Below are 18,832 nucleotides of genomic sequence, written 5' to 3' on the forward strand. Positions count from 1 at the left end.
AATTCTAAATGTGATTCAAAAAAACCCAGATTAACAAAGGACTGTACTGCACTGAGGTCGTGGCATTGAAGTAGCACAGTGCACTGTGGGCATTAAAGTTACTGAATTTCAGAAACCTTTGAAAAATATGACTGATGACCACCAGAAAAAACAGCAAGAAGCTGACTTTGTGGTGTGAATGACAGTTCTTGGCACACTAAGTTCCACTGTGAAAGAACAGTTAGACAGTAATTCCTTGGAATTGCCTGAATTCTATTCAATACGAAATAAAACTCACCAAGTACTTACAGAAGGTAACTACTTACAAAACTAAGAAAACTTCTGAGCATTCCAAAGACTGAACAAACTCAATTTCTTACACTTAAAAAACTTTTAAAAAGTTTAACTTAAGAAGTAGAAGAGACCGACTAATTTTGCTCCTTATGTTACAGCTTCAAAACTTTTTAAAAAGGCATTAAGAATATCACTATAAGAAAAGGTACTGGCAAAGTATGATCTTCTTAGTCTTAGAGCATTAATATCTGTGGCACTTAGGAGAGATGATCACTGGTGCACGTTCTTGCAAAGCATCTTGTTTTAACTGCAATTGTGAAACACCACTGTGTAACAGCATACAATCTGAAACACCAAATAACTGTTTCTGATCTCATAAAAACAACTGCAAAATAATTTACACGAATTAGAGTATTTCTTAATGTGAAAATAAGCACTTCTACGATCTTCATTATAACAATCGTTATCATGCCACAGAGAACACACCACATTTCAATTATAATTTTAAATTATTCAAGTTACATTACAAATAACAATTTATGCACTGATACAGAAAAGTTTTCTAGACCTCTTTTTGACCGTTTGCCATAAAAAAGCTAAACATTTTGAACCAGAACTAATGCATGCTCTCACCTTCCGTGGAAGTCTGGAATTCTCAAGGATCTTTGCAATGGCAGATAAAATACCGCACATGAGAGCAGAGATCAGCATCATCACTCCAACTGCTGTTAGCCAGGACATACTGCAGAAATAGCACAAACTTTCTGTCGATGTGCATACAATGACGTGAACTGCACACAGCGTCAAACACATCAAGTAAAACAGCAGAGAGAACAGTGGAGGGGAGAGAGGCACTTCAAATTCTGCCCGGCTGCTCAGGGCTTTCGGAACGTGGAGCAAAAGCAGCAGCAGAACCTGGAAAATATACAGAATTAATACTTCAAGAATTGATGTTAACTAAAACATACAAAATTCATACAGAAAATGATAAAGTTGTCATCCATGTCATTCTGCTAGTAAGCATACTTCATAAAAAAAAAAAAAATACACTGGATTTTTTGTCCCAGTAAGATATCACCAAAGATCGTGTTTTTATTTATTAATGGTTTGGACAGACAAATTACCACAGTTTAATAGATTACCATGCACCTCCTCAGCTGTAGTAACTGATCACATGCATGATCTTATTCCCTGGAAAGTAAGAGCTTTAACTCCCAATATCAGAACAGTTTCTAGGCAAGAAATTTGACCTATTATTCGTCACCTGTAAATGCCTAAATTCACACACACCCTCTGCCAAAGGCAATTTAGCTCACAACGTGTGAGATACACAGAGATCCTGCTGAGTTAAATATCTTCAAAGACAAGGGAAAATTCTCATACTAGCACACAAGTGCATGCTGCATTTCAAGTTTACAAATTCTCCTCTCCTCATCTTAACTTGGTTTATTGGTTTAACTTTTGCTTTGCTCTAACCTGCACACAAATCAGACAGAGTTCCAAGTTTCTTCTCAGGTAACTGTAGCAGTGGAGATGAATAATAACATGAAAAATTTCTGCTACCCATGCAAAAATCTTTATTTGTAAAGAGAAAATTCGGCCACACACTAAAATGCTTTTCAAGGGGCACAGACTGAACTAGGACTAGACTGAGTTCTATTAGCTTGTGCCAGGGCAAAATTAAAACAAATAAAGATAAAACCCAACTATATATGACCACTGCCAGCTTGTAATCTTTCATATCACTGTGAAGACCTCTGCCTAAATTTTTTTCCACAATACAGTGAGGTAAAGTAGCAAAAAAAAAAAAAAAATCTGTGCATTGCAGTAATCTCCCTTCTTTTTCATATTCTACTTCACACAGTTCACTTTGTTATGAAAATATAAGGCTTCACAGTATCAAACTGGCTTGGGTCTTACCTTTTAACACAGCACTAACAGTTAAAACAAAGACAGGACTCAAGATAGGAAAACATTCTAACTGTAGTTATCTACAAATCTAAATTTAGCTCTTTTGAGCAAATGCACTGTTATCAATTCATGTCCCAGAGGTACTCTCCTCCTCTGAAATACAGGATGAAATACAGGCATTTATACCACGGTGTAGTTTGACTGTGAGATTCCTTACCCTTACTTATTTAGCAAGGCTGGAAATACATATCAAAACAAAAAGATTTTGGAAAGCAAGGCATTGTCCTGAGTACCGCATTGGAGGAAAGAAAAAACTCCTGGCAGTTTAAGCACCAGCTTAAACCAACCTTTACACAGACACTGAACAAGCTCTTCTCAACCAAAATTTGCATGGTTAGTAGTTGTATGTTTCTTTTGATGAAGGCCCATTGAGTGAAACACCTGAGATCTGTTTTGTAGTAACAGTAGGCACCTATAACTGCATTCCAGAAAAAAAAAAAAAAGAAATCCAACGCTTCAGGTTCAAAGTAACTCTCAAGAGCTCGAATGCATAAGTTCCCAAAACAAAGGCACAAGAAAAGAAATATAAGCACTTCAGCTTTGCACCGAGCTTTTCCCACCTCCAGATTTGCCATCTGTAGTGCAGGAACAGAACCTACCATCTCATTTCCCAAGGGCACTGCAGAACTAGTTCCTGTGAACTGGTCAGCAGAGCGATAAACCCTACCGAGCAGTCTACCAGAAACCCATTTGAGATGCACTCTGTACCCAGAGAACAGCGCCTATGAGGCAAGGCATAGAGCTCCACCAGTCAACAGGAGACCCACGTACCCAGCAGCTGCTCACATACTGTCACACCCCCCCCAGGCACTGGGCGGGCGCAGTGTCACAGCAGCCACACAGCCGTGAACAGCATCGCCACCACGCAAGGACTGAACCGAGCTTGTGGTGGGTATACAGGGCAGTGGGACTTTCTTTAAGGACTGTGACCTGTTACAGGGGGACAAAATACACAAGACAAAATGTCTTGAAGAGGCAAGAGAATCTTTGGCAGCAGGTTGGACAGCTTGGTGAGCTGGGCTTTAAACTGAAGGACTTTGGGGGCAGTGCTCATGCCATCCCATCCAACTGGGGAATACGCCAGGCCAACCAGAGCTGTGATATACGTTCCATAGCTGCCTCCCAAGAGGAGAGCCAGAAGGCCTGCCACCTCAAAGGTGTTGGATGTGGTGGATGCTTTTGCACCCCTCCAGGGAAACCTTCTTGCTCAATTAACCCTCTGAAATGCCGGAGCACCAATGCACACAGCACAGGGAACAAACAAGAGGAATCAGAGATCTGAGTGTGATCGCAGAGCCCTGATCTCATTGCAGTTACAGAGACATGGGGGGATAGTTTCCATGACTGCAATGCTGTCACGGATGGCTCCGGACTTTTTAGGAAAGACAAGGAAAAACCTCTTTATGTGAGAGAGCAGCCGGAACGTATTGAGCTCTGCCTGGGGACTGATGAAGAATGCGTTGGAAGCTTATGGGTGAGAATCAAGAGGCAGGATAATATGGGAGGCACTGTTGTGGATGTTACTACAAGCCACCTGCTCAGGAAGAGGAACTTGATGAGCCCTTCTACAGACAGCCAAAAGTAGTAGCCTCATGATCACATGTCCTGGTTCTCTTTGGGGACTTCAGTCACCCTGGTATTTGCTGAAAAGGCAACACAGCCAGACACACACAAACCAGGAGATTCCTGCAGCGCACTGATGATAACTTTCTGACACAGGTGGTGGAGGAGCCAATGAAGAGAGGTGTGCTGCTGGACCTTGTACTAACAAACAAAGAAGGTCTGGTTGGGGATGTGAAGGTTGGGGGCAGCCTTGGCTGCAGTGATCATGAGATGTTGGAGTCCAAGATCATGCAAGGAAGAAGCAGGGCTTCTTGCAACCATGGACGTCATGAGGGCTAACTCTGACCTCTTCAAAAACCTATGTGGAGGAGCCCCATTGTTTAGAGCTCTAGAGAGGGCGGTGGGGAAGCAAACAAAACTAGTTAATGTTCAAGCACCTCTTCCTCTGAGCTCAAGATCGATGCATCCCTATGAATAAGAAAACAGGGAAAAGAAGGAGGAAACCTGCATTGATGAGCAAGGAGCTGATGGAAAAACTCAAATAGAAGAAGAAAGTTTACAGAACGTGTCAAAAGGGAGGAACAGTCACTTGGTAGCAATACAGGAATGTTGTCAGAATGTGTAGGGGTGCAAGACGGAAGGCTCAGGCCCACTTGGAATTAAATCTGGCAAGGGACATCAAGGACAACAAGGAGGGCTACTTCAAGTACTCCAGTAGGAAAAGGAAGACTAAGGAAAATGTGGGCTCGCTACTGAATACGGTGGTTGCCTTGGTGACAGAGGATACAGACAAGGTGAAGTTACTGAATACCTTCTTTGCTTCAGTGTTTACTGCTAAGACCAGCCCTCAGGAATCCCAGTCCCTGGAGGTAAGAGAGAAAGTCTGGATGAAGGGATGGAGCATACCCTCAGCAAGTTTGCCAACACTAAAAATGGGAGGAGGGGCTGACACACTAGAAGGCTGCGCTGCCATTCAGAGAGACCTGGACAGGCTGGAGAGCTGGGCAGAGAGGAACCTAATTAAATTCAACAAAGGCAGGAATAACCCCATGCACCAGTATAGTTTAGGGGCTGACCTGTTGGAAAGCAGCTCCAAGGAGAAGGACCAGAGAGTCTTGGTGGAGAACAAGTTTACTATGAGCCAGCAATGCACCCTTGTGGCCGAGAAGGCCAGTGGTATTCTAGCATGCATTAAGAAAAGTGTGGCAAGCAGGTTGAAGGCAGTTACCCTCCCCCTCTACTCTGTCCTAGTAAGGTCACATCTGGATTCCTGTGTCCAGTTGTGGGCTCCCCAGCTCAAGAGAGACAGGGAACCACTGGAGAGAGATGGCTACAAAGACGATCAAGGGACTGGAACATCCTTCTTAAAAGGAAAGGCTAAGAGACCTGTGACTGTTTAGCTTGAGGAAGAGAAGATTGAGAGAGGATCTTATCAATGCTTACAAGTACCTAAAGGGCAGGGGTCAAGAGGATGGGGCCTATCTCTTTACAGTGGTGCCCAGTGAGAGGACACAACGGACACAAACTGGAACACAGGCAGTTCCACCTGAACAGAAGGAAAAACTTCTTTACTGTGAGGATGATGGAGCACTCGAACAAGCTGTCCAGAGCACTTGTGGAGTACCCTTTTCTGGAGGTACACAAAACCAGCCTGGACATGGTTCTGTGCAACCTGACCTAGGCAAACCTGCTTTAGCAGGGGAGTTTGGCTAGGTGATCTCCATCCCGTGATGCCGCGATTCTGTGACTCCCACCCTTGGGAATAATGCTTATTCTTAAAAAAGCTGACACACATGTCATTTAAAAGGTCAGAGCAAGCTTCTACACATAAAAGTTCAGTGCCCAAGCACTGCATCCATTCAGCACAGCTCTCAAAGTATTACCACAGAAAATATTTCCAGCATTTGAGATTTGCCCAATATAGCAATTGCAGAAACCACTTAAAATCCCAGACATGGGTTATCTTATCTAACTGCGTGAGATATGCAGTGGTAATCCAGCACCTTACAGCAAGTGTTTATTTCTGGGCTCCACACTCCAAAGAACAGTTCTTGGAATTGTGAAAATTGTCCATACATGGTATGGCCTGTTCTGAGCAGCTGTGCTGTTAGAGAAAGAGGAAGAGGTAGGAACCTACTTCACAGACTTTTTGGATTGTTCACGTTTGTTTGTTTTTTTAATGCAGTAAGGCTACTCAAAATGTAGAAAGCTAACTAATATGGGAATAATTGAAGCTGCATATTTATTGTAACTAGATAAATGAAAACATCAGTATCTTATATCAAAAGTTCTCTTGAATCATTTTAAAGGCCAAGTTATACTTTACAGAGAGTATTAACAGCATCCAGACAGAAAGTCAGACAACTCTACTTGGTAATTCTAAAGACCAGTAAGAGTATGCACTAAAAAAATCAAAATTCAGAAACTTTTATGTTTGTGCTCTTAGTTTCATACCTCCATAATGATCACAGTCCCCACCATCATCGAATACATGTCATATTGTGCCACTTGTTTGCTTAGTGAAGAACTGAGAGTCTTCAGGGCCTCCAAATATTGCTTCAGGACCTTTCTGCCAATATTTAAGAGTATTTCTGAATTATTCCCCTCTAAATACAATTTGATCCAATTACCATGGGACTTCTCTGCTATCTTAAAATGTTCATATCCAGGATCTAAGGATGGGAGGGGAGAAAAAAAAAAAAAGAAAAAGAAAATAGGTAAGAGGATCCAAGAACAAAGGAGGATTAGAGATATGATCACATTTTTACATTTGCTTGTATAGTACTGAAAAAAAAAAAAAAAATTGCTATGGGGGTTGAAACTTTTCTATACCTAGAAAGTTACATTATCTTCTTGCAGCAAGACAATAATGAGCCAGTTGCTCAGAATAAAAGCAATTAATCCCTAACCTAGCAAAATGTCAAGACCTCTAAAAGTGACAAATGTATTACAATATCCATTTACTCTTACAAAAGGTTTCCAGGACAAATCTATTCAAATGCTTTAAATCCTGAAAAGAGTCATGTTTTCCACTGAAGCCACTCATTATCCAGGCCATATTATACAAGCCAAGTGGGAAATGACAAAATAGCTCATCTCTGGAGGAAATGCCAAAGACACATAATATTAAGGACCTCAATTTTTCTGTAAAGCCAGAAGGAGTCTGTTGGTAACACAAAGGTAAACGCACAGGATGAGAGATTTTAAGCAGTAATAGAAAAGTTAACAGCCAAAATGTAGTTCAGCTTCAGGCATGTGGATGATGAACCTGGTGTAAAATAATCCTCAGCAGTGAAACTTAGTAATTCTGTTACAGTGTAAGGATGGCCACAGTCCAACCTGATTAAAGAAGAGAAAACCCTTGATGCTGCCATCAACCTAAGGAAACAAGACAAGTGGCCAAAGGTGATTTCATGATGACTTATCTACATATAAAAAAAATTACCCGATGAAAAATTTAAAAAAAAAAAAAAAGGCACAAAAAAACCCCCACACCACAACCAACTACAACCCAAAAATGATGATCCTGCTATGCAGGATGCTTGCAAGTGTCTGCCAAAAAGTAAAATTTAGCCAGCTGCAAATACTTGTCTATCAAGGTAGCTGCCAGTGCACATGGAGACTTTTAATTTCCCTACTATAGTTCCTTGACCAGTGAATTCCCTACAAAGTTTCTCTTCCACTATATTTGAAATAAGTGTTAAACATTCATACTTCTGAGGAAATCCAGAAAGGATCATCTAAAAAGAGCTTAAATCAAACTGAGATTTGACATGACACTATTTCATTAAACAGGATTGAAATGAGCTCATTTTGAAATCTAAATAAATTCTCCCCACACCTTCTGCTCCTGTTCTGCCCCTTTTTCATGCTTTTTGCTGTCTCCTTCATTCCTGACCACAGTTACCAAATTTTCTGTAAGAACTCAAATTGTACCTGTTCAATGGCACATTTGTATACATAAAGTTTAAAATTAGAAGGGTTACAGATTTGGAGTTGCTGAAGACGCATTTTGGTAACTGGTGGGTAACATCTGCAAGTCACTCCTACATGGGATACGATACGCACAAGGAAAGTTAAACCTGAGGCAAAATCCAAAGGAGTTTGCTCAGTTACAGCTGTCCCAAAACACTGGCAGTGGTTTACCTGAACACTGTTACACTAGCAATTGCTCCTTCAGCCTCCCCACAGCCTTAACACAAGCACATGGCTGCACTTTCCAAGGATCTATTTGGTAACAATTTCACTTAGTTCCAGCCACAGCCACCAATCATTTAAAAAAATAAAATTATAAGAAAAGTACGGATAATGTAAAAGTGACTTCTCCACCTTCAGTATATAAATCTCACAATAAATAAATCTTATTTCAACCAACACATGTAAATAATACAAGTTCAGGGTTAGTTCCAAATTGAAAAGTGGACACTCATTCTAATAACAACATCCAATTTGCTCTCAAGTATGGCTCTTCATAGCACCATGATGTGCCTTTCAAAGAAGTAATCCTAGTTCATCATTCAGATGCATGTTCAGAGCATGAGGGAAGGATTACTAGACACCTACATCTGTCTATCACACAGAAACCCAAGATATGTTTCTACATAATTTTCCTTTCAGCTTCTTCATTTTTGTCAGCTCCTCTTTTTTTTAGTTGCATGTCCATGTCTATCAAAAGAAAACCTAATGCCCCATGTTAGCATTTAGTAGTATGTTCCAAAAAGTAACCTTCAAAATAGTGAAGCCTTTAGCTGAGCTTCAAGTTTCTCATTTAAAATTTAACTCCCCTGACAACAGGTTTAACCGTGAAGATCAAACATTTAAATAAAAACCAAAGTCTGAAACGCTGTTAAGTGCCTCTAGGTTTGAAAATGCCTTTTTGTATGAACAAACACTGGGAGTGGATGGTGGAGGAAAACTTACTGAGCTGCCTCCATTTTGCTCTTTATTAACAGATATACTTGAAACACACTTGAAGATATTTTTGTGTACTGTTCCAGTTTGTTCTTAACACTGGACTGGCTAAATCCAGGGAACTCCATTGCTTGTTAATAAAACACCATGTAAAGGTCACTGTGCCTTCCCATCTGACAGTGATTCATCTCAATCAACACCTGACTGCATCTTTTTGCATAAAAAAGGAAACTTACATTGCACCAAACATACATTATGCTATAGCTTACAATGGGTGAATCTTTTCTTACCATGATTCAGTCACCATATTCAAGGTACTAATAGCTGGTGCCCTGTCTCTGTGCTGCAAATTACAATTGTCTTTCACTTTTAACTGAAGCTCCAGTCATGCACGTTACTCTGAGCATTCAATTGAAATGTTATGATCCACCAGCTGTTACTAGCTGATAATCTGTACTGGAAAGCTCGAACCAGCAGCAGAAAATGTGAGCAAGATGTCTGGATGGGTTATCTTCTGAGGTATCTTTCCCTCAAAAAACCTGGCAGCACACCTTATGTGTGGAATTCCAAAATGGTAGGCCCAAGACTTGTCAGCACAACTGTGATGAGTGTCTGGATGGTCCACAAATGAAAAGCAAAGGTTCAGAGCAGGGAGAGCTAGAGCAGATTGCTCAGAACCGTGTCTAGTCTGGTCTCAAGGTATGGGGACCCAAACCCTCTCTGGGCAACTCATTCCAGCATTTTACGACTCTTAGATTAAAAAAAAAAAACTAATTCTTTCATTTCAAGAAAACTTCCTGTATGTCAGTGTTTATGCTCTTACCTATACACTAGGCACCACCAAACAGACTCTGGTTCAATCTCCTTTATTCCCTCCCACCATATATAACCTACATTGATAAGGTCCCTGCTGAGTCTTCTCCTATCCAAGCTGGACAGTCCTAGCACCCCTCAGCCCCTCCTTTCGCTACCATTCACTGCACTCGCATCATTCTATCCATGCCTTCTTTGCACTGGGAAGTCCTGAACGGGACGCAGGAACTTCAGATGAGGTCTCTCCACAGCTGAGGAAAGAGGAAGGATTGACCCGCTGATTGTCCTCGTCATGCAGCCCTGGATGCTGTTGGCCTCCCTTCTACAGGGGTGTACTGCTGGCTGATGTTCAACTTGGGACCCCCAAGGACCCCTTGTCCTTCTCCACCAAGCTGCTTTCCAGCCAGTCAGTACCTGATCTCCACTGGTGCCTGCAAGTACTTCTTCCTAAATATAGGATTTGACATTTCCCTTTGCTGAATCTTAAGAGGTTCCTGTCAGCCCAGTTCTCCAGCCTATCAAGGTTTCTCTGAATGGCAGCACACCCACCAACTGATTCAGCCACTCCTCCCAGTTTTGTGTTGTGCACAGACTTTCTCAGGGGGGCACTCTGTCCTATCACTCAGGTCATTAGTGAAGATGTTAAACAGTATCAGCCCATGTCAAGGTCTGGTACTGGTCACTAGTGACTGGCCTCCAGGTGGACTTTGTGCAGCTGATCACAACCATGTGAGCCCAGCAGCTGAGCCACTTTTCAGTACACCTCACTGTCCAGTTATCTAGCCTGAACTGCACTAGCATGGTTGAAACACCATTATGAGCACCACGGATCATGAACACGGGGCTTCCTCAAATTACCTGAAGATCTACTAACTCCTCCCAATCAGCTTGTTCTTGAGCAAACATGCATAACAATACTGCCCATGTTGATCTACCCACTAATCCTGACCTGGAAGATGTTTCATCATCCACCCCCAGACAGAGGTCCGTGCACTGTCACTGCTCTTTCACATAAAAGGCAACTCTCTCTCCTCACCTTCCCAACTTACAATCACAGTATCACAGAATGGTTCCAGTTGGAAGAGAATGCACCCTTAAAAGCCATCTAGCCCACCCCTACCTACCACGGGCATAGGCATTTTTCACTAGATCACCACTCATTACTCATTTCCACATGGACAATAGCCGTTGACTATAACTCTTTGGACATGGCTGTTCAGACAATTTCTAAGAGTCCATTCATCAATAGCAGCAAAAGTGTTGGGGAAGGCTGTATCAAAAGCCTTCCCGAAGTCTTGGTAGATGACATTCATAACTTTTTTTATGTCCACTGATGCAGTTACTCCATCACAGAAGGCCACTAGATTAGTCAGGCACAATTTGCCCTTAACGAAGCAATGTTGGCTGTCTCCAATTACCTCCCTGTCTTCCAGATGTTTTGACATGTCTTCCACCCAGGAGGACCTGTTCCTATCTTACCAGATAGCAAGAGGCAAGGCTGACTGATCAGTAGTTCCCAGAGTCCTCCATTTTACCTTTTTTAAAAATGTGCATCCTCCTTGAAGATGAATCTGATTACTGAATATAAGTAAGACAATCGCTTTCATACCAGGATCACAACATATACAAATGCGTGTGTATGGGCCTGTAGTGAGACAGGTGGGATGTTATTTATCTTCATTTAGAAGCCACCCAAAAGAAAGGGCCACTCATGCATACTTTTAAACTACATGCAGCATTACTCACTGACTTAGTGACATCTTTAGTACTTCTAGGGCCTGAAGTATCAACATCAATGGACATGAGACAAGCAGCACATCTCTCTTCCCTGCCAATCTTAACCATCCTGACCAAAGTGTTAAGCTACAGCCTTGCACATCTAGGACACTCTAAGATATACAAGACCCTGTAACAAGTTTACAGCAACAAGAAGAATTCACCTTAAGACTGTAAAAATAGCTTGCAAAGCATGGGAAAAAATCCATTACTTGGATCTAGTTCCATGTTACTAAGATTCTCTGTTACTGAAAGAAGCGAAGGTCATCAGGGATGCTTTACTCCCAACCCCTTTCCAGGAGGATAGCATGTCTAATAACAATTTCTGGTCACAAGCAAGTAGCATAAAAAATTCTCACATTTCCTTCCTCAGCAATTTTGATTTTATTTCTCAGATGAAAGCTACAAGTTGAAAACAAGCTGTTCTCAGACAAAAAAAAAACAACAGTGAAGATACAAACTAGAAGCTAGTAGAAACTTCGGTCTGTTTCACCAGTTCTAGCAGGAATGCCATCAGATGGAGCTTTATGTTGGGATTTTCAGTTACACAGACATATCCTGAACTCCACCAAGAAGGCAAGTTTCCTCACTTGACACAAATGGGCTAAGTGAGGAAGTCTGTCCAGAGAAAATATCAGAATAGACAGAGCAGGGCTTCTGCTATTGACATGTTGCTACCATAAGCCACATTTGTTCTGCTAGACTCCTGGACAGGGTTTAATTATGATTAGAAGCTCTGATGTTGAAAGATAATTAATTCTTGACCTACAGCGATCATCTTGCTAAACTTTACATTGTTATCCACTTTAATTATTCATAGCTGTAACTCAGCCCTGCATTCTCATCCAGTTATTTTAATAATTCAACAGATTATAAATCAAGCGACAAGGACTTCAAGCTTCACAGTCACTTTAAGACAACACCATCTTCTAATGCCCATGGCAAAATATTCTCCTTCACCCTCAATTCTTTTCATATAGTTATCACATTAATTTGTGTATAATGCTTCCTAATGAAACATTACATTTTGCTAGGTTTGTTTTATTTTTTCCACTTGTTTTTTATTCTTTCCTTCAAATACACACACATGTATATATGGACATGTGTGTTATTAATAAGCAATTTTGCAATTGTCTCGGTTCTCACTCCAAGTAAATTCATACACAAGAATGGAATAACTTACCCTAAACTATCTCCCAACTTTTATTTCTTTTATTTAAACTAGAAAATCCACTCCATTGTGCTATTCCTCCACGTAGCTCAAAATCAGTGCCCCATGTAGGATACCTCACAAACAGCAGATATGAACCACTGAGACATTTAACTACAGTTAAATCAGTTTTACTGTTTCATCATTATTTCCACTCCTTTGCCTAACAGAAGTAGTACTAGTCATTAAAAAAAACTTTACTGAGAGGTCGTGTGACAGAGTAGGTGACATTAAAAACTGAACTCAGTATAATTTCTCTGAACACTGCTCCCAGGAGAATGGTTTATTTGTGGTGCTATGCTATGCTCTCGGATGTAAAAGCTCAAACTGTGTTACAAACAATCTCCTTTCGTCTACATAACTTTTTTTTAGCTGATTTACCTTTTTCATATGCAGGTGTATTCTCTTGCAGCAGTCTGCTAAGCTGGAACCCATTCAAGTGCATAAAACGTAGTTGTTCTCTCATTGTCTTGCCTCCCACAACGGGCAATATAAGGTTCCCAACACTGTTTCTTGAAATTGGTAGACCAAGACCTACTGCCAGTGTGCTTGCTAAATCAGTTTGTTGCACAAGTTCAGGTTGGGTTAGAGGACCTAGAATCAAAAAAAAAAAAAAAAAAAAAAAAAAAAAAAAAAAAAAAAAAAAAAAAAAAGAAAAAGAAAAGAAAAAGAGAGAAGGAAAAAGCAATGTATTTCAATAACAGGTCCACTCTATTTTTCCAGAGACAGTTGCCATCTTGTTAGTTTTAAATTTTTTTTCATTGGTGTTAGATCAGCTGTTTCAAGTGACCCACAGAGAGCTGAGTTATCTTTTCTAGCTGTAGTAAACCCAAAATTTATTCAGTTCTCAGCAAGTACTGTTCTCCAGTGCTAGCAACTACTGTAAACACAGCACAAATGTGATACAAGCACAAGAAAGAAAAGAGATGGTTCAGGAGATCATCTTAATATCAAGCTGCAGCCTACATCCTAGGAGGGTTTGTTAACCTCTACATCAGAGAGAACAGAAAGCACTACAGTAGACTAATTTAATGCATGAGCAAAGAATGAGAATCTAAAATAACAATAACAGCATTCTAGAAGCTACTCGATATAATGACAACAGCTCAAGTTTTAATTAATACCAGGTTGCTAGGCAAACAGAATTAGAGATCATGTAAAAAATGTTGAGGCCGAAATCCATGGCTCCATGCAGGCAAACCCGCTGACTTTTAAAGGGTTCTCTGCAGGACCCCATTACCCTATTGTGGTTGTCAGCACTAGGCTTCAGTTCCACAGACATCTAGATGCAGGAATAATTTCGCTAACATAAGTAACCTTTTGTTCAAGATGGTCTTCCCAATTGTTTCTTTGTGAGCTTTACTAGTTATGTAACAGTGTTTTTTTCTCATGCTTTCACTTCGCTCTTTGTAAATCCAGGCATTGAGAGTTTTGACTTAAGTACAGTACAGGAAGAACTCTAATACATTCTTTATTACTCTAAAGGCTCCCTTTAAGAGCATTTGAACATCTCCCATTTCTCATCTAGCTCTGATTAATCCTGTACTTGTACAGAATGCCATCTATAATCCCTAAAGCCTCTTTGCATGAGTGTTTGTGTGTCAGCAGTTTTCAGATTTCATCTTTAAACCTAAGTTCTTAACTGGTTTAAAAAAGCCCAACTACCAAATGCATTTAGCCAATCGCAGGTGACACATCTTCTGTAGAAGGCTACACAAGTAGTATTCTGACAGCATACTAAATGCAAAAGCCCACAGGATTACTATTTTGAGGTCTACCAAATTAAGCACAGTACATTTAATTTACAGCAGGATCGTAAGGAGCTGTCACTAGAATTCTGATTCCTGCAGCAATGAGAAGCAGGTTGCTGGATATTTACACCATCATTAGAAATCACAAACTCAGTCCCAGAAGACAGGTGAACAGATATATTTCACTGTATTGTAAAAGCTGCACATTCAGTTTAAACCTATTAGAAACTAATCCAAGTGAACAAGAGATTGCATTTACAGAATCTACACTCATGTGGCCTATTTGTCAACACACACCAGCAAAATTTATAAGGTAAAAACTTACCCGAGAGCTTTGGTCAGCTCTTGGCTTTGATTTGGTTTTATATCTGAAAAGAGTTCAATGAATCCTCAAGCAACACTTTCTACTGCAGCTAGATAACAGCTTTATAAATGACAGACAGATAAATGTACTTTCACTTGCAGGAACCTCCAGCAAGACAAACAAGACAAGGTTCTGCAGACAGGCTTTAAAAGCAAGAAAATCAGATGGAAATGATCAAGAGGCAAAATGAAAGGCAGAGGGAAGTATTATTTTGAAGAAAATTTTCAGTGCTGGTATGTTTCATGAATTCACTCAATCAATGATTTTATTTAAGCAAGACACCACAAATTAGACCAAAGATTCCCTATTACACCATTCCTTTCTTGCCTCTTATCTTGTTATATTATAGAAGTAGGACACGAGTTTCAGAAACCGATAAACTCAGTGACTTAAAATTAACTGCCTGGCCAATTAAGTCAATATGCTCATGCTCATATTCCTTCCTTAAGGCTTAGCAATAAACAGTCATGTTATCACTGCTGTCGTCTCTCACCCTTTCACAAGAGCAATTCTTCTTCTTTCCTTTTACTCTCAGCATGAGAAACTGTCATTCATTCCTCTACCCTGGCTGTCTCAGAGGGAGGAATGGAGGCCAGGGAAATATTCTGGCCAAAAAAAACAAAACTCAAAACTCATTTCCAACAGTATTTTACTTCTAATCCTATCCATTTACCCATTTATCCTAGGATCCTGACAACAGCTCTCATTAGCTCTCAACACTGAAGTAGGACAGTGTGGCAAAAGGTTATCATCTGAGAAATAGCCAATTCTCTCAGTGGTTACAAAGCTTAAGTCATGGTTTCTCCATGACACTAATGCAAACCCTGACTAAAACCAGAGTTTTAAGTCACACAAAATGGGCCTTGCCAGATATCTGTAGAACCAAAGCATTTTTTCACGAACAGATCTAGAGCTAATATGAATTGGAGATGGCAATGTGGTCTTAAAAAGGTAAAGCTTTTTTGATCTTACCACTTCTCTTTTCAAAAGCTGAGCTGATAAACAGTAGTGGTGTGTGCACTTCTCCTTCTGAAGAACCACCATGACTACCTGTTTCAGACATCCCATGATCCCCACAAACAACAAGCAAATTGGGCAGAGAAGGTTCTTCCTGCAAGCCACAAAAATAAATTTAAGTTACTGTACTAACAAGATGCATATATATAATGCTTCTATGCCTTTTAACATCTTCACACATTAATATTTCTCAAAATAAATTGGTTTTTTTAACTGGCTCACACCTGGGCAGATTACAAGAGACGTCTGCAACTAAGTGTTATGGAGTAATATTTTAAGACACACATAAGTATCTAACAACTGTCAGGATGTTAAAAAAAAATAAATTTAAAAACTCCTCATTTAGACTCACAAGACACTGGCTGAAGGATTAAATAAAGGCCATCATTCTATGGGAATAAAATCAGGAGTCCATGAGCAGTAGCATTAACAGAAAAACATTCCTCCCTTCAACTTCTTCAGATTCATTGAGTTTTCTATAGACTATAAACACCAAATTATTAATATTGCAAATATTAATATAATAGAAATGTAAAATAAAAAGCAAGTCTTATATCTAATAGTCTGTAGCCTCTCAAATGCTTTGGGGATAGAAATCTGACCTGAGTGATGTCAAATGATGTTTATTTTCTGAAGAAAGAGAAACAGAAGCATGAGGCCTGTCAAACAATTTTGAACTAACAAATTGAAGGCAGCAGAAAACAAATTTTGTCCTTCTGTAACAGAGCAGCTTTTTCTCATCTCTGGTTATTACCAGTACCTGTTGTATCCAAAAGTAAAGCGTTTTCATTATTTCTGTATTCTGGAATTGAGATAAAGGCTTGGCAAAATCAAAACACACTAACAAACTGCAGCAAACCCACTGCAATGTTCATGAGACTAACTTCCACAAGCAGGACTTAACCTGTCTTTTCATACAATAGTACTGTTTTGTCTGAAAATACTATCAACATTTTATGAACAGCTCTTCTGAATTGTAGTTGCCAAAAAAAAAAGAAAAAAGCTTCAGGCCACTTGGAATTAGGACTTAGTATTTCAACATCCAGACTATTTAGGTAAGTGAATCCTTTATTTCCAAATCTAAAAACAGATTCAGATTTGGTAATTTATGTGCTATATTTTGCATAAGAAAAATACTGTTCACAACCATTTCAATTTGAGTTTTTTTAATACCTAAGAATAAGGTATGCCTTCAGAACTGTAGAAATCAGAGCCATGAGCTATACATGCCCATTAATCCTTCTGCTGAATTTTATTAGGAGAAAACACACCAACTACCATTTTAATTCACGAGTGATAAAAGAATTTTGGCATGCATTCCTCTCCTCTTCCTGCACTCTGAGGGGGAGTTCTTTCCCACAGCAACTCAGAAGAGACTGTTAACAGATGTTACTAAGGTCAACCTGTAAATCCTTAAAAAAGCCACACTATACTATTAACTGGGGAATGGCCAGGGAAGGAAAAGACTAAAAGAATACCTGCTTTGGTCTGGGACTAAACAAGCTACCAAACACAAACAACCAAGTATTTTAAAGTCAGTCCACAACCAACAGACATTGATCCAAGAAGGTGATATATTACGTTTAAAAGAAGAGAAATATGGATCTTCTTCAAGATGTTATCCATTTCACGAAGCTTTGGTCCCACTAATGGGCTGTTTGGCCCAGTCATGTGTCCAATATGGTCCAATCCCAGGTAATGCAGTATTAGGAGATCCCAGTCTTCTCTCTTTAACACTCTATCCAAATGCCTGGTAACATTATCATCAACCTCAGGAAAAAAAAAAAACAAACAGGAAAACAAAAGGTAAAAGTAATTTCCCTCTTGTAAAAAGTACAGAAAAAGTAGATCATGTTATCAATAAGAATTTTGTAGAAGCTAATGAGAATTCTAGTCACTCGCAATGTTAACAAGGAAAAAAAAAATTACTAGTTCAATGCCAGACAGTCAAAAAAATCTGTCTTACAAAACAGATTCTTCATCCCATTTCACTCTTTTCTGGTTATGAGGCATCAGATCACATACAAAATGAAAAAACGGGTTGTTCCACAGGCACTTTTAAGAACTGTTTCAATAAATTTTCAGTCTCTTGCATCCTTCACACTTCTGATTTCTCACTTCACAAGATGTAGATACAGGAAAAAGTCTCTTTGGCACTTGGAAGAACAGGGAAAAAAAACCACTTCTGCTCTTTCAACCCAATTTTTGCTACTAAACATACACAAAAAGATAGTACTTGCTGTGAGAAAAAGAACTAATGCCATAACAAGAAGGGGTGCAGAAAAATTATTACCATGGTCTTCCAAAGGACAGACTTCAACCAGTTTAGAACACTGGTTGAGGAAGTCCCTTGGGATATAGTCCTAGAGGGCAAAAGGGTCCAGGAAGGCTGGGGGCTTTTTCAAGAAGATTCTCTTTGGGGCACAGGAGCAGGCTGTCCTCATGTGTCATAAGGCAAGCTGGCAGGGAAAACAACAGTCAGGGCTGATCAGGGAGCTTTGGCTGGAACTCAAGAGTTAGAAGAGAGTCTACAGCCTTTGGAAGAAGGGGCAGGCTACTCAGGAAGAGTGTAGGGATTTAGTTAGGTCAGGTACAAAAAACATTAGTGAGGCAAAAGCTCGGCTGGAACTCAGCCTGGCCTCTGCTGCAAGGGATAATAAAAAGTGTTCTTACAAACATGTTAACAACAAAAAAAAGGATGACAGAGAACCTCCAATCTTCATTAGATGCGAGGGGGAACACAGTTACCAAAGAAGAGGAAAAGGCTGAGGTACTTAATGCCTTCTTTGCCTCATTCTTTAATAGTTGGTCCAGTTATCCTCATGATATTCAGTCCCCTGAACTGGAGGATAGGGATGGAGATCAGAATGATCCCTCATAATCCAGGAAATAGCAGTGAAGGACCTGCTAAGCCAACTGGACACCCACAAGTCTATGAGGCCAGATGAGATACACCCGCGAGTGCCCATAAGTCTATGGGGCTGGATGAGATCCATCCAAGAGTGCTGAGGGAGCTGGAGGAGGAAATTGCCAAGCCTCTCTCCATCATTTACCAGCAGTCCTGGTTAACAGGGAGGTCCTGGATGACTGGAGACTTGTCAATGTGACGCCCATCTACAAGAAGGGCAGGAAGGAGGATTCAGAGAACTACAAGGTCTGTCAGCCTGACCTCAGTACTGGGCA

The 18,832-nt window shown here is 40.2% G+C and overlaps 1 protein-coding gene across 1 annotated transcript; it reads right to left on the reverse strand.

The window, feature by feature from the left end:
• Positions 1–906: 906 nt before the first annotated feature.
• Positions 907–18,012, reverse strand: PIGG (phosphatidylinositol glycan anchor biosynthesis, class G; the record flags this gene model as incomplete). The annotated part of the gene is made up of 6 exons (XM_008942883.1): positions 907–1,188; positions 6,262–6,479; positions 12,899–13,111; positions 15,605–15,743; positions 17,231–17,472; positions 17,943–18,012. Coding segments are annotated over 6 exons (1,164 nt in total), but the record flags the coding sequence as incomplete, so codon positions are not given.
• Positions 18,013–18,832: the final 820 nt, after the last annotated feature.

This window comes from Merops nubicus, unplaced genomic scaffold, assembly GCF_000691845.1.
Source record: "Merops nubicus isolate BGI_N331 unplaced genomic scaffold, ASM69184v1 scaffold356, whole genome shotgun sequence".
NCBI classification, from domain to species: domain Eukaryota; kingdom Metazoa; phylum Chordata; class Aves; order Coraciiformes; family Meropidae; genus Merops; species Merops nubicus.